This window comes from Salmo salar, chromosome ssa09, assembly GCF_905237065.1.
Source record: "Salmo salar chromosome ssa09, Ssal_v3.1, whole genome shotgun sequence".
Taxonomy (NCBI): Eukaryota; Metazoa; Chordata; class Actinopteri; order Salmoniformes; family Salmonidae; genus Salmo; species Salmo salar.
Window position 1 is genome coordinate 17,238,742 of NC_059450.1, and position 16,490 is coordinate 17,255,231.

General features: G+C 44.5%; 1 protein-coding gene across 4 annotated transcripts in view; it reads right to left on the reverse strand.

The window, feature by feature from the left end:
- Window positions 1-3,018: 3,018 nt before the first annotated feature.
- Window positions 3,019-16,490, reverse strand: part of LOC106610817 (runt-related transcription factor 3-like) — a 70,639-nt gene continuing 57,167 nt past the window's right edge. For 2 of the 4 annotated variants that reach the window (XM_014210425.2, XM_014210427.2), the window contains exons 7-8: window positions 13,976-14,047; window positions 3,019-6,972 (exon numbers count right to left, since the gene is read on the reverse strand). In XM_014210425.2, the coding sequence (XP_014065900.1) occupies window positions 6,467-6,972; window positions 13,976-14,047 (578 nt within the window). In that variant the 3' untranslated portion in view covers window positions 3,019-6,466. The remainder of the gene's footprint in view (window positions 6,973-13,975; window positions 14,048-16,490) is intronic. The other 2 variants (XM_014210429.2, XM_045723432.1) reach the window with 1 other exon arrangement.

The following is a 16,490-nucleotide window of genomic DNA, read 5'->3' on the forward strand; positions in this document are numbered from 1 at the left end:
CTAAGGTCATTCCCATGACTTATAGTAGTCAAGCCACTGACCTCTTTCTCTTCGACCGTTCCCTTCTCCAGAGCAGCGACGCATTAACACGTTGTGTCCGGTACTCGCCCTCCACGTCTACATGGACAGGACTAGGCCATTCTGGAGTCCCATTGGGTAGTGGAGGCTATCGCCAAGGCGTACAGTTGTTGGGGATTGCAGTCTCCCCTGGTTGTCCAGGCACATTCCACTAGAGGAATTGCCATGTCAAGGGCACTGTTCAGAGGCATCTCTGTCTTGGAGATATGTGCTGCGGCTAGTTGGGCTTCCCCTCACACTTTTGTGAGGTTCTTTCGCCTGGACGTTACTGCGCCCTCCCTGGTACACACAGTCCTTGGCGCTGGAGCTGAGTAGGATGGATTAAGTACATTATGATGTACCACAACAGGCTTTTCAGGAAATGGGCTATTGGCAATCGGGACGTTTTGCAAGTGTCTCATAGTGAGATGTCGAACTTAGTCGACTGAAAGAGAACTTTGGGTTACGGTATTTAACCCTGGTTCTGTGAAGGAGATGAGCGAGACATCTCACAAGATTGCCCCTCTTGCACAACTCGTTTAAGAGGTAGTTCTTAGAATGAGGAAACTAGAGCAGTGCAGGGTGTTATATAGACATGCGGGGCCTGATTGGCCTGTTAGGCGTGATTGAATAAGGCTTCAACCAATGACCCGCAAAAGAGGGCGTGTCCAATGGTGAGATGTCTCCTTCAGAGAACCGGGGTTACATACCGTAATCCAAAGTTTTATGTTGTATTACTGTCATCTAGCTGATGAGATGTGTGTTTGCTCACATGCATTTTGGTGTTTGTGTACCGGTATGTTTGATTGCCATGTGTCTGTGGGATTGCTCACTGAAGAATAAATCTCCCAATCTCCTCATATTGTAAGACCATTCATCAAGCCGTCTGACTTCTATCACATCCATTCAACTTTGAGTGTGTTTCCCGTCTTCATGGAGAGCTACAGTTTTAGGAAAAGGACAACAACGAGGGAACAGAGGGAACATTAAAAACACTGAACTCTTCTCGTCGTATGTCTATGACAAAGCCAAAGCCAGATGGGAGTTCTTCTGGCCCTCACATGTGAAGCACATGCTCACAGAGTGTGTGAAAACAGCTGTAAAATTCCCCAGAGCTCTAGCTAATTGAAAGCTTACCGTCTTCTCTTTGTATTTCCTGAGCCGTGGGGGAGCGGCGTGGAGGGACACTGGCTCTGTGATGAGACTAAAGGAAATGGATGGGAGTGTTTAAGACAGCACAGATTTGTCATACACTGTGAAGTGGAGCGCCACTCTTTCTGTGTGAGAATCTAACCGGTGTGAGATCTGTCAGCGGGGATACTCTCTCTCTCTCTCTGTGTGTGTGTGTGTGTGTGTGTGTGTGTGTGTGTGTGTGTGTGTGTGTGTGTGTGTGTGTGTGTGTGTGTGTGTGTGTGTGTGTGTGTGTGTGTGTGTGTGTGTGTGTGTGTGTGTGTAAATGTTAATTGAATGCAGTGGTGTCGGAGCCTGTGTGTGCGCATCCTGAGGCTTTGTTGCCCACAGAAGGCCTGACAGAGCTAAACCCATACAGATGTAGGATCTTAATTTGAGCCAGTTTGCTACAGCAGGAAAATTATCCTGCAGCAACAGGAAATATGAATTATTATGGGGAGTAAGTAATGGATATTTTTGTAGGGTTTGATAATTTTTTTGTAAGGGAAAATCAAGTCTGAAATTTCAAATTGGAAATTATAAACTTCAGAACACTTTTTAAACCTCAAATACACAAAGTTTTTAATTTCCCGCATATCAGGAAAGTTCTCCCTCAACATGGTGATCAAATGAAGATCCTACATCTGTACGGTGAAAAGAAAGGAGAGAATAAAAGAGATGAGAGAAAAGAGTAGCTTGGGAGGAGAAGAAAGAGTTTAAAGGTAAAAAGGAAGAGAGAGAAAGTAGCATACCAGGGAGGGAGAATGAAACAAGGGAGTGAAGGAAGCAGCGGACCTTTTCATGGCATCTCAAAAGGTAAAACTAGTTTAAGAGTTAGGGATTGTGCGTATTGTATTTCAGGTTAACCACAGAACTGATATCAGACCACCCTATGAGAGATTCTGTTTAATCCTGTGGGCAGACTTCAAATAGGCCAAATAGATGCCATCAGCACTGCATAAATTAACACCCAACCTTACAGTGGAAAAGAACGCCGACATTCCTAACTTTGACTCTTTTGTTTTTTAACAAGTGACAACTTGCCAAGGTGCACTGTGCTGAGATTGCCAGGGTGGTGTCGGATTCCTGGGACGTGCTTTATTTACGCCCTGGGTACTGCCGTGTTGACAGCTGTGGCGTTTGTGAGGCACTGAGGAGTGTGGGTAATTTGCCAGTGAGAGGCGTACTGATGGTAGGCTGGGGGATAATTAAGAGGGAAGGCTTGGGTAATGCACCACCATTGAGATGATGAGATGACAACACAGAGAGAAGGGTTTTGAGGAACACGGTATCATTTGTATTTCTGGGTCTAAGCCTAAGAGGGCATTGGATGAGAACAGAATTTGCCTGAAAGTAATGAATTAGAATGCATTGAGTTTTGAGATGTTTTTCCGCTTTGTTCCCATTATACTGTACCCGTTAGTCTGCTGAGGTGATCCTGTTTGTATTTCTAGGGGTTGAATTATAACCTTTGCCTACGTGTTACCCTGTTCACTTTCAGCACCTTCCCTTTACTAACCATAGAGGTATTTACAATCCAGACTTTTCAATATTGAATGTTAGAATTGAAGAAGTATTATCCAGTGGAATGTCTTTGCAGTGAAGCTAATCATGTTGAAGAATTTGGTCTTAAATATTTGAGACCCCTCCAGTATTACTCAATGGTTCTATTGTGCTATAATGTTATAACTAGTGTTGACATAGCTTTTCTCCTCATTAGGGGTAACTGAAATACATGTATCATTTTGTCATATTATAATTAGAATAAAAACAACGATCGTGAGAAAAAGCTGATATCGCTGGGTTTTTTTTAATGAAAATTTTTAAAAACTACATTATCCGCACACTTTACAAGCACTTAATACAGTCTTTAAGGATATTACATGGATGAAAATTAAATTAACATATCAGCTTCAGACGTACATGCTTTGAGCATTAAGAAAAAGTAAAGAGAGCAAAATGAATTAACATTATGGTATAACAAAATGAAGAGGAGCTTCTTTAAAATAAACATCAAAAGATCCAACAGAAAATAAAATACAATTAAATTGTATCATTTGGCCTCCCTGTTTTGCAAATGTCATATGATATACACACAACCTCTTTCATAAGAGTTGTGGACATTTTGTCTACAGATCTTGGAAACCTACCAAGGCTTTACAAAAGTTACCACAAACAATTTGTGTAAAACAACAAATCCAAACTTGCAATGGAACAATATTACAGGCATTTCTTTGGTTTTGATATAGCCACATGATATCAGGTACATCTTTGGTTTCTCATAGCTGCATGAATTTTGCCCAATCTAAAGTTAGACCTTCAAACCCAAAGGGATGAGTAGGAACACAGTCTAGGACATCCAATGTTTTCCCTCCACTCACCAGGAGATAGGAATGAATATTGATATTATTGATGGTCTTGAACAAGAATAAGGCATAGGGAAGTCGATACTGTATGCAATTAACCATCCCTAAATGGTAGAACATGGGCTCCCAAGAAGCCCCGACAAGTCTCATTCTCCTGCTTTTCACCCCAAAAAACCTCTGCCAGTTTGTAACATGAGACACCTGACACCATGACTTAATTAAGTGGCTTTAACACAGCTCATACAAAGATGCTCTGTCCTGACAACATCTTAATCCTGGGCAGAGCCCTGAGCTGCTGGCACTAATGGTCAGTAAATCACAATAGGATGGAGAGAAATCCCGTTCATAAAGGCTTCAAAGGACTCACAGCTCATGAAGAACAAAGGGGCTTGTTTTTTTGTTAGGATTGCCCATGTTGTTGGTAAGAGGATCCCCCACTGACCTCCCTTCCCTCTACTATCTTCATCCCTACTCTAGGTGTCCCCCTGGGGTACAGGGATCATGGCTGTGACAGCATGGGAAAGGCCCTTGAGACTATGAGAATGTGCAGACCTGTACCTTTACCTCTGTCACTACTGTGGTTCCAGTAAGGATATCAGAGGCTTGTTCTCATATGAGCAGCGTGTGTATGTGTGTTTGAAAATGAGCTCACTTCGTCTCCAATGTTTTGTTAGTCGGTTTATTCAGACATGCCAATATGGTTTGAGATGAAGCCAATTAAAGTCTGAGGTTTCAGTCGTTCTTCGTACAGGTTAGTATCTTTGTCTGATATACAAAGAAACAAGATCTGCATAGCCACATAATGTGGGTTGGATTGACAACTTTGTGCCTTAGGTATTTAATACTTTTTTCTCTCTCTCTGAAAGGAAAATCTGTGTACATAAAAGTTTATTATGATAATTGAATGTTTAGAACAGTGCAAAAAAAAAGTTTTTGCGATGCCTTTGGGACGTCAAGGAGGCTGGGGCGATCTTTAATCTTTATAAGTAATGTGATTGGTGACATGAATTCTGAGATCTGTGGTTCTAATGGTGGAATATCATGAAAGTTTTTAGTGCATCTACGCTACATTGGAATACAAAATAATAACATTAGACGTGTATTTTTTCATAATTTAGGAGCAATATATTACACAGATTCAAATTTTTATATTAAACAACAAATGAGCAAAAGTTATATAAAAAGAGAAGTTGGAGAGAATGCTAAATGATTTTGGGCATAAGTGAACATTTCCTTAAATTTGGCTCAAATAAATATAAAAAAGTAAACTGTATTATCCAGTTCAAACATACTATACTAAAACAGTTTGCATAAAAATACAATGAGTGTACAAAACATTAACAACACCTTCCTAATATTGAGTTGCACCCCCCCCCCCCTTTTGCCCTCAGAACAGCCTCAATTCGTCGGGGGCATGGACTCTACAAGGTGTTGAAAGCGTTCCACAGGGATTCTGGACCCATGTTGGCACCAATGCTTCCCACAGTTTTGTGAAGTTGGCTGGATGTCCGTTGGGTGGTGGACCATTCTTGATACACACGGGAAACTGTTGAGCGTGAAAAACCCAGCAATGTTGCAGTTCTTGACACAAACCGATGAGCCTACTACCATACCCCTTTCAAAGGCACTTTAATCTTTTGTCTTGCCCTTTCACCCTCTGAATGGCACACATACACAATCCATGTCTCAATTGTCTCAAGGCTTAAAAATCCTTCTTTAACCTGCCTCCTCCCCTTCATCTACACTGATTGAAGTGGATTTAACAAGTGACATCAATAAGGGATCATAGCTTTCACCTGGATTCAGCTGGTCAGTCTGTCATGGAAAGAGCAGGTGTTCTTAATGTTTTGTACACTCAGTGTATATATCATAAGTAAAAATAAAGAAAACAGCCCAAGAAACTAAAACAACAGGAATCCATAAAATTCCTGCTTAAATTTTTGTTTTTTAAATCTGCTAATGTCCTGGACAGTCTTCAAAATATCAGCTATTCTACTGCATAGCTTATCAATACATTAACAACTTTACAGGGGAGCTTCACTCAGACATCAGTACAGATAGTACATTAAATTGTCAAGCAATGCAGAATTACTTTGAGACCATGTATTGTTTTTAATGATGTTTTCATGGACTGAAGGGCTGAATCTCCAAACCTCACACCAAATAAAAGCTTCAGAATCAACTGTTATGTTACATTAGCAATACAGCCACAAGCCATCTAGGGCAGGTTCTGAGACACTCGTGAAGCAAACATCATATTTGACCTCTGTTATCACCTGACAGTGAAAGGCCGTTGAGGCAGTACAGTCACTGGTCTGGATGCTTAGCTTGTAATGCCAAGAAAGGTACTGTCATCTGAGGGAAAAGGATCATTTTGGTCGTGTTGGCTAGTTAGCCACAATAGCACTAGCATTTTTTCAGTTCATCAGCTGCATAGAGTGAATGGCTATGAAGGTTTTGCCATTCATAGTCTTTGGTATGCATGTACCTGTTTTTCAAAAGATCCTGATATATTACTATGGTTTTTTTGTTGTAACACCATAACATCTATTTACAGTTATTTTGCAGTTCTTACTCATCAATTGAAAAGCATGAGATTTGTATGGTTTCAGAGCCTCAGAGAGTAGCCCCTGTCACAGTGCAGGATATACCCATGGTTTGCATAAAGGCAATTTCTGGCCATGGCATCCTGACAGACAGTGAATGTCTTTGGTCAACTAGGAATAGGGTACGAAGCGAGTGCGCGAGAAATAAAATACAAACATGCAGCATTTATTTTGGGGGGAGAATTCATCTTTTTTTTGTTCGTTCATCTTCTTTACTTTTGCTCTTCCTCTCTTCTCTCTCCTGCGCTTCCTCTAGCAGTCTGACAGTCAATAAGGCCTCCAGACAGACTCGTCCATGCGTCCAGAGCCGCTCATGGCCGTAGGGGAGTTGCTGTGGCTGCCGTCTGCCTCCACCCCCTCGCTCTGGTTGTTCAGGCCCTGGTTCATCAGGCTGTTGCCCCCTCCAGAGGCTGAGACTCCAGAGCAAGGCAGCAGGCGGGTGGGGGAACGCTCACCCCCGGTCCCGGCCGGGCCCACCATGGAGAACTGGTAGGAGCCGGACCCGGTGCCGTAGTACAGGTGGTAGGGGGAGGAGTTGGACTGGAAGTGGCTGCCCTGGTTCTGGTTTCCAGGGTAGGGCGGGGGCAGGTAGGTGTAGCGGGAGGAGGCGGACATGCCCGTCACACTGAGGCCTCCGATGCCCGTGCTGGAGGGGTTGGCTGAGTAGGTGAAGGCCCCTGGGTAGTGCATACGTGGGTCTGAGAAACGGGGGTCGGTCAGCGGGGACAGAGAAGGGAAGGAGGTCCTCTGGGGGAAGAGGTCAGCGGTGGGACCTGAGCGAGGGAGAGAGAAACAACAGATTTTGTTAAGAGACTCCTGGCGCACGTAGACCAAACTCATGGAAATGTTTCAGAGTCAAAGTGAGATAGGGAGAGTCAGAGTTCCTTCCTTTGACAGGAAGCTGTAGTAAAGTACCACATCCCCAACTGACAGTGTGGGGCCTCCAGGCTACAACCCTGCAAACATTAGCTACAAGTAATAAACTGAGACATCAAGCTGAGACAGCACATCACCACACTGCTCTGTGAACCAGATGAAGTTATGAGTGCCCTCCCTCTCAGCCTCAGCATAGCCCTCCTACAGAACCCTAGCAGCTGAACTAGAGTCATGTACAGGGAAAGCGTTCTCTGTTGTTTGGAGGAATGAAAAGAGGTATTGTCAGAGTGGTGGTGCTTTGAGTAAACACTGACAGCTTGTTGTGCAGCGTGTGCTGTTGTGTAACTCTACATACCGTACATCAAACTGATGAGAGAGAACAGGAAACTAAAGAGGTAACCATCACATTCAGAGAAACAGAGGGAGGGAGTTCTATGTATTTGTGTATTTTGTAAAAGTAACGCAAGCCGTATCAATGTCACATTCTTGTCAGTGCTAAACTATCCTGAAGTGTAGTCACATAGGTAACGCAGCACACAAAAGCCAGCTGTTTTGACTTAAATTTCACAGCCAAACATTCCCTGATTTATTCAACTGATCTTGCTCAAGGGTTTGACTCTGCAGTTTTTCCTCGCTGGGATTTGGGGCAGCTCCTGTCACCAGCATATTTCCTTAAACACAAAACCATACTGTCCCAAACAAACCCATACATGACTGCAGGGTTAGGCTGATTTGGCAGTTCTTTCCAAATGTGTGTGTTTCAAGTTTTAATGTCACGTACAGTGAAATGCCTTTCTGGCCAGCTCTGACCCCAACAATGCAGTAATCAATAAGAATGTAATACTAAAAATAACAAGGTAGAACAAAAACACACAAGAAATACAAATAAGAACACGAGAAAGTAAGTAAGCATACTATATACAGGGTCAGCCAGTGTGTCTCTCTCTCTCTCTCTCTCTCTCTCTCTCTCTCTCTCTCTCTCTCTCTCTCTCTCTCTCTCTCTCTCTCTCTCTCTCTCTCTCTCTCTCTCTCTCTCTCTCTCTCTCTCTCTCTCTCTCTCTCTCTCTCTCTCTCTCTCTCTCTCTCTCTCTCTCTCTCAGGCTTCTCATTGATCTGGTAGCTGGCTGTTTTGGCTACAGCATGCTGCCACCTACTGTACTGTAGTATCTGGGTTTGATAGGTACATACAGGGACAGATACCATACATTGAATGTATGCACCTAGGCCTTCAGCTAGCCTACCTGTTGGAACAGTCAGGTAAAGAACCCATAAAGGCTCCACTTACAATTACCAATATTGACAATGGTTCCGTGTGATGTAGGCTTCTGTAAACCAATAAACTGACGTTTAATACCTCTGTTAAACGGACTACCCTTGTGTTTTAGTTGGTTTTTGACTGTCTGTATGCACACTCTCAGGACTCGACCCACTCACGCACACTGACACTCCAACACACACAAGACATGCACACACATTTATACTGACTCTACACACAGTCACATTCAACCTTCGTTTACGCTGCTACTAATCCGTTTATCCTGTATATAGCTTTTTACTCTCCCCTGTTCTTCAATGTGTATTTATTGTGTGGTTTCTGTTCTACGTTTAGGTTATTTTTAATACTACATTGAGTTTTCAAGAAAGGCATTTCACTGTACTTGTGCACGTGACATTAAACCTTAACTCTCGACTCGATCAGTTTCACTTCTTTTTGGCAGCCAATCAGGAATGAAGGTTTGCTCAGGGTGCGGCAGTCAATCACCTCTGAGAAAGTAGGCCAACGGGAGCTATGGAACACCTGACAACTGTCACTCATCTCTTAGGTCATGTCTCACGGTTTTCTTCTTACTGTAGCCATGGTTTTTGGAATGAGAAATATATGTTTTATGATATTAAATATGTAGCATAGGCCTATATCTGAGACTTTTATTATGGCATTGTCATTTAGACTTTGTTATGGATTTTGGTTTTGCCACTACCCTTCCCATGCTCACCTGTGCCATCATTGGTAAGTCTCCCCCTCTTGCTATCCTACTGCTATGTAAATCATCCCATTCCTTCCCTATATGCTGTTGCCCAGTGTATTGACATACTATATACAGTGGGTGTATAAAACATTAAGAACACCTGCTATTTCCATGACATAGACTGACCAGGTGAATCCATGATCCCTTATTGATGTCACTTGTTAAATCCACTTCAATCAGTGTAGATGAAGAGGAGACAGGTTAAATAAGGACTTTTAAGTCTTGAGGCAATTGAGACATGGATTGTGTGTGTGTGGGCCATTCAGAGGGTGAAGGGGCAAGACAAAAGATTTAAGTGCCTTTTAAGATTTAAGCACCGGTTTAAGTGTGTCGAGAACTGCAACGCTGCTGGGTTTTTCACGCTCAACAGTTTCCCGTGTGTATCAAGAATGGTCCCACCACCCAAAGGACATCCAGCCAACTTGACACAACTGTGGGAAGCATTGGAGACAACATGGGCCAGCATCCCTGTGGAACGCTTTCAACACCTTGTAGAGTCCATGCCCCCGACGAATTGAGGCTGTTCTGAGGGCAAAAGGTGTTCCTGATGTATTGTAGAATCGGTGTGTTTTAATGTAGATGTACATAGGGTAATGGGCTGGATGCTGATCTTGTCAGCAGAACGTTTTGTGGCCTGTAGCATGGGTCATTTTCTAGTACATAGGAAAGAATGGCATATGTGTACTGATGAATAGTTCATTATTGGGTAAGGTGGGCATGCAGGTATACATGTACGCTCTGGAATTTGATTGACTTCCTTGTCCTTTGCTGTGGCTTGGGAGAGCTCAACCTGCATTGTGAATGCCAACAGGTGTGACGTGGTTCCTTGCACCTGCAATGCGCACACACACACACACACACACACACACACACACACACACACACACACACACACCCCTGTCTGAACCTACTAATTTGTTTGTCTGATTCCACTGGATTTGGTTTTGATGGGCTCAGTGTTCTCACATGACTCTAGTATAAAATGTGGATTTGGATGGCAGAGAAAAGACAGGCTGTATTTGTGAAACAGCAAGCGCTTGCACGCCACAGCCCCGAGGGTGGAAGATGCTGAACTTGCGTGCCATAGTCTTGTTGAAATGTCTTTCCCCTACGTCTGGAGAATTGGGTCCATTTTCAGCAACAAAAAAATATGTTCCTTTGCAATTTCCACGGCTCCTGCTTTCTTTTCTCAAGAACACATTTATTTTCTGCAGTTGAAAATCTCTTCCTTTTCGGATGAAGGGGGGTTAGTGAGGAGGGTTGGGGGTGTTGTTTCTTTTTCCAGAGTCTACCAGGCACCAGAGTCGGGCCCCGTATCTGATTTCACGCAAAGAAAATCCAAACCTTCAGCTGCTGTTGATTCAGTATAAGTGGAGTCGGCCACTAATTCCTACCGGACTCCCAAAAAGCTCCCTTTCTCTCTCTCTCCCCCCGTCTCTGTCTCCCTGATAAATATAGGCTTCAGGGTGGAGCCTGTATCTGTGGCACGGGGACTTGATGGCTCTGGCGGCTTTGGCCCACCCCACACATGATCTCTATTTAATTGTCGCCAGTGGAAACGTGTTGACTAAATTGCGGCGGGGAGAGGCTCCTGTATTTTGTCAGGGGAAACTCAACTGGACACTTATCACAACACCTTAATGGGGTTGTGTCCCGTCACAACCTTGGCGGTGGGCCAGCCAGAGTCACCACCACTGTTCACCTCTCAGCAGCTCAGCTGCTCCCTCTAGAGGAGATGGGTAGATCAGCAACTCTCTACTCACACACAGAACCACAGTTTTGCAATCTTCTGTTAGCTACCCTGATCCACACATAGCCCCCTCCTCATCTGTCTGCCAGCTAATTATAGGCTGAGGCTCTGCGGATCCGGGGCTGTGGTAACAGCGGGGCTGTGGGTACAGGGGAGGAGGAGTGTTGGATCTTTGGTCCTGATGCGGCCTAGCTGGTAGCCGCGGCCCACCCAACACATGATCTCCATTAGGCTCAGCTGAAACGTGTTGACTAAATTGCAGGGACAGGAGAGGGGATGGACCCCAGAGGGCTAGTTGGTGCGGCCCGCCGTCTGTGATGTTCCCACTCTAAAAGGGGTGGCGGCTGGGAATCAAGTTTTTTTTTAATAGAGAACACATTGTTCTAGCGCGCTCCTTTTTTTCCCTTCACTCTCCTCTCTGTCCCTCGCTCCCTTGCTTGTGTGCGCGTTCCCATATTGAGTTCTGCCACACCGCAGGAGCGGGGGAAATCTCTTTCTCTCTGTCTCTCTCGCTTGCTCTCTGAGGTCCACTAGTCCACAGTCAAGCGTGTAACCCAGATATGGAGGGAGGTTTGCCTCATTTGCTTACGGGAGAAACTGATTTTGGTTGTTAACATAAGGGCGAGCTGAGGTCGCCAGCGAGGTGTGTGTATGTGGAGGGTTGGGGGGGTGAGGGATGCAAATCCAGGCCCTCACCTGTGAAATGTTTACTCAGGCTGAATGCAAACTGTGACGAGCAGCGCCCAGGGAATGGTGTCTCAGGCAAATAAGTGGAGGGGTGGGAAAGAGGGAGAAAACCTCAGACCAGGCTGGCCCAGAGAGATGGAGAGAGAGATCTCTTCTCCTTTCATCTCCTTCCCTCAGACCGCAGCCAGAGAGGAATGACTGTCCCATGCTTCCCAGACCATCACTGATTTGAGAGTAGATTAGATTTTTTTGTGATGAGTTGTGAGAATGAAAAGTTATGTTACGAATGCTGAGTGAGATCTTGACCAAACGCCGCAAGAATAGTCAAAGTTCAGCCAAGAAATACATTGCCAGGGAAATAACGTTGGTCCACAAGCCAAAGAATAGGAGACACAAATGATCCTTAGATGTTTGTTTAAGCGCTTAGGCCTTGGGGTTGGAGCTTCGCATCTGATGCAAATAGCCTTCACCTCTTACCGTGGCTCTTCTGAACTAGAACAACACGGTCAACAACCCCAAAGCCCTCTCCATTGCAGCCACTGTAGCATGTGAGCCCAGCAGGTTTTGCATGGCTCTACCTATCACTAGCAACACAATTCAGGCATTAGGGAGTTTGTGATGATAAAACACCAAGATTTTCCTAATGTATCAATGAACCAGATGTGATTTATGAGTTTGGATTTGTTAACTAAATCAACTGTTGTTTCCTACTATGACTTATTATTATTTTACCAGGTAAATTGACTGAGAACACATTCTCATTTACAGCAACAACCTGGGGAATAGTTACAGTGGAGAGGAATGAGCCAATTGTAAGCTGGGGATGATTAGGTGACCATGATGGTCAGATTGGGAATTTAGCCAGGACACCAGAGTTACCACCCCTACTCTTACAATAAGTGCCTTGGGATCTTTAGTGACCACAGAGAGTCAGGACACCCATTTAACATCCCATCTGAAAGACAGCACCCTACCACAGGGCAATGTCCCCAATCAACACCCTGGGGCATTTTTTAAGACAAGAGGAAAGGGTGCCTCCTACAGGCCCTCCAAAACCACTTCCAGCAGCATCTGGTCTCCCATTCAGGACCAAACCTGCTTAGCTTCAGAAGCAAGCCAGCAGTGGAATGCAGAGTGGTATGCTGCTGGCCAATGAGTTCTGACCAGGTGACATGTGCACTCTTCGATATTATTATTGATCGTAATAGTTTAATAATCTCTGTCTCTCTGGAATTGGATAGGAATTTCATGATTAGACATTAGGACTTCTCCCCACTACCGTTAGTCCCCAACAAACGCCAATTCAACATTTCACACCCTAGTGAGTATTTTGTTCTCGCGTAGTGTCAAAAGTAAATATGTCAATCTATGCATTCCAGCTCTGCGTACATTCCATCTTCTAGTCATTGAAAAATAATGAAACTGCTGCATTGTGTATGGAAACCACTGACAGTCACATCTAAAGTCTGTTTTACAACGGGGGCCTTTCCCTTATCAAACCTTTTGAAAACCATGAATTTCCAACAAGCCTAATTGATGAGTCATACAGAAGGGGCTTAGTATGAGGATCATCGAGGAGTAACATTGAATGGTGTGTAAGCAGATGACTCAGCAGGTCTAGTGCAGTGTGCTTCGGTGGTTTCTGGGAAGAGAACGGGTGGGTGGCTGAGTGGCTGTGGGGCAGGCGAAGAAGAGTGCCAAAACACCAGGGAGGGAGGGAGGGAGGGAGGAAGGGAGGGAGGGAGGAAGGGGGTGTTTTGGAATGTTCTGGGATCCAGAGCTCTGAAGGCAAACCAAAACGCATTCCCCAAAATGTCACAACGAGTGGAACGCCCATTGCATACCCTTAGTTCCAGCTCTTCCACTATCTCTATATTCATTCCACCTTGTCAAAGAGATGATTGACTGACTATTGATATGAAGCAGAGTGTCTTAATTGTTGTTCTCAGCTACTCTTGAAGATGTTGGATAGTGTGAATTGGCTAGGGTGATGTTGTGTATGGAGTCCAAGCCTCCTCAATCATCCCCTCTCTGTACATTTCATGCCTGTTTTGTCAGACTAGTAATTATGGCCATCTCTTATTGCTCACCACGCCTCTCGTACTGCTCAGTGATTGGGCCTTGCATGTTATGATTAAGCCTCAGAAACAAACAAACAACACAAGCAAACATCTTTCCCATATAGGCCTGCACACACAAACAGAGATATGACTCACGCAGAAATGCACCTAAAACCGGGGTCATATAAGCAGAGCAGGATACTTGTTCACTTCCTACTGCTGTGCGAGGGTGTGTGAATGAGAGAGGCCGAAAGAAAGAGAGAAAAAAAAAATAACGAGCGACAACAATAGAGAGAAAGCACAAGTGAGAAGTAAGGCGACGTAGAGCAGTTTGGGATAGGGGCCCCAGGTAGAGTAGATATAATATCTCTCTTACTTGACCATCTGAGGTCGTCCTCCACCTTGCATGTCTTCAGAGTTGGTGGGTCAATCTGGTCAGACCACAGGGCTGCAATGGACATAGATAGTATGTGTTAATTAAGGAGAATTTAGACATGACACTAGCCTGACACTACTGTAGTCTGGGCAGGTATGACAACGACCTCATTACATGAGTGTTTCTAGTTCTGAAGCACAGTAGAAGTGCCAGATGATTAGAGAGAATTGTTTCCGGTTATGATTCTGTAGGTTCTGTGCATGTACTGTGTTCAAGTGAGGGGAGTGCAGATCTCTTCAATGCCCTAAAAAAAGCCAGCAACATGTCAAAGCTATCTGAGTGTGGTGGTTTGGCTGTCTACCTGTGACAGGCCTGCCTGTGCTGACTGAGCAGAGAGGAGGGCAGAGGAGGAGCTCTCACTGGAGTGCGACTAGAGAGAGGGCTTGGGAAAACAGGGCTGAGGGGCTGATGGAGCTAACAGAGATATTTTGGTTTCTCAGGGGGCTGGGAGGAGGAGGTGTGAGGCCTTTGTTGGCCTGTCCAGTCAGCCTGTCAGGGAGAGAAGAATCCTTACAAGCGCAGCGCGTGAGACCCTGGTTCACACTCAATGGCCACACCGCAGGAAGCTGACAATTTGACATGCAAAGAGTGTTAGTTTGCCCTCGGACTGAGACAGGGCAGTTGTTACAAGCCAAACTGCACGAATGAACCGTGGACCTCAAACACACATGCTTTTACCTGTACACGCACACACATGCCCACACATTCTCAAAAAACCACTAGTTCATATACAGATTCAGACATACTGATAGCAGAGAAACTGTAGAATGTTGGCAGTCATATACTGTATCTCCTGTTATGAACAAAAATATAAATGCAACATGCAACAATTTCACCGATTTTACTGAGTTACAGTTCATATGAGGAAATCAGTCAATTGAAATAAATGAATTAGGTCCTAATCTATTGATTTCACATGACTGAGCAGGCCCACCCACTTGGGAGCCAGGCACACCCACTGGGGAGCCAGGCTCAGCCAATCAGAATTACAGACTGAAATACTCGTCAGTTTCATCAGCTGTCCGGGTGGCTGGTCTCAGACGATCCCGCAAGTGAAGAAGCCGGATGTGGAGGTCCTAGGCTGGCGTGGTGACACGCGGTCTGCGGTTGTGAGGCCGGTTGGACGTACTGCCAAATTCTCTAAAGCAACGTTGGAGGCGGCTTATGGTAGAGAAATGGACATATAATTCTCTGGCAACATCTCTGGTGGACATTCCTGCAGTCAGCATGCCAATTGCCGCTCCCTCAAAATTTGAGACATCTGTGACAAAACTGCACATTTTAAAGTGGCCTTTTATTGTCCCCAGCACAAGGTGCACCTGTGTAAGGATCATACTGTTTAGTCAGCTACTTGATATGCCACACCTGTAAGGAGGATGGATTATCTTGGCAAAAGAGAAATGCTCACTAACAGGGATGTAACATTTGTGCACAGAATGTGAGAGAAATAAGCTTGTTGTGCGTATGGACAATTTCTGGGATCTTTTATTTCAGCTCATGAAACATGGGACCAACACTTTATATGTTGCGCTTGTATTTTTGTTCAGTATATACACTGCCACTCTAAAATGTGCAGTTTTTTCACATAACACAATGCCACAGATGTCTCAAGTTTTGAGAGAGCGTGCAATTGTCATGCCGACTGCAGGAATGTCCCCCAGAGCTGTTGCCAGATAACTGAATGTTAATTTCTCTACCATAAGCTGCCTCCAACGTTGTTTTAGAGAATTTGGCAGTACATCCAACCAGACCACGTGTATGGCGTCATGTGGGCGACCGGTTTGGGGATGTCAATGTTGTGAACAGAGTGCCCTATGGTGGCAGTGGTGTTATGGTATGTGCAGGCATAAGCTATGGACAACAAACACAATTGCATTTTATCTATGGCAATTTGAATACACAGAGATACCGTGATCAGATGCTGAGGCCCATTGTCATGCTATTCATCTGCTGCCATCACTTCATGTTTCAGCATGATAATGCACGGCCTTATGTCGCAAGAATATTTACACAATTCCTGTGAGCTGAAAAATGTCCCAGCTCTTCCATGGCCTGCATACTCACCAGACATGTCACCCATTGAGCATGTTTGGGATGCTCTGGATCGACTTGTACAACAGCGTGTTACAGTTCCCGCCAATATCCAGCAACTTTGCACAGCCATTGAAGAGGAGTGGGACAACATTCCACAGGCCACAATCAACAGCCTGATCAACTCTATGAGAAGGAGATGTGTCGCGCTGCATTAAGCAAATGGTGGTCACACCAGATACTGACTGGTTTTCTGATCCATGCCCAAACCTTTTTCTAAAAGTACTGTATCTGTGACCAACAGATGCAGATGCATATCTATTTATTCCAATTGACTGATTTCCTTATATTAACTGTAACTCAGTAAAATCGTTGAAATTATTGCATGTTGCATTTATATTTTTGTTCAGTATATTTATATTGC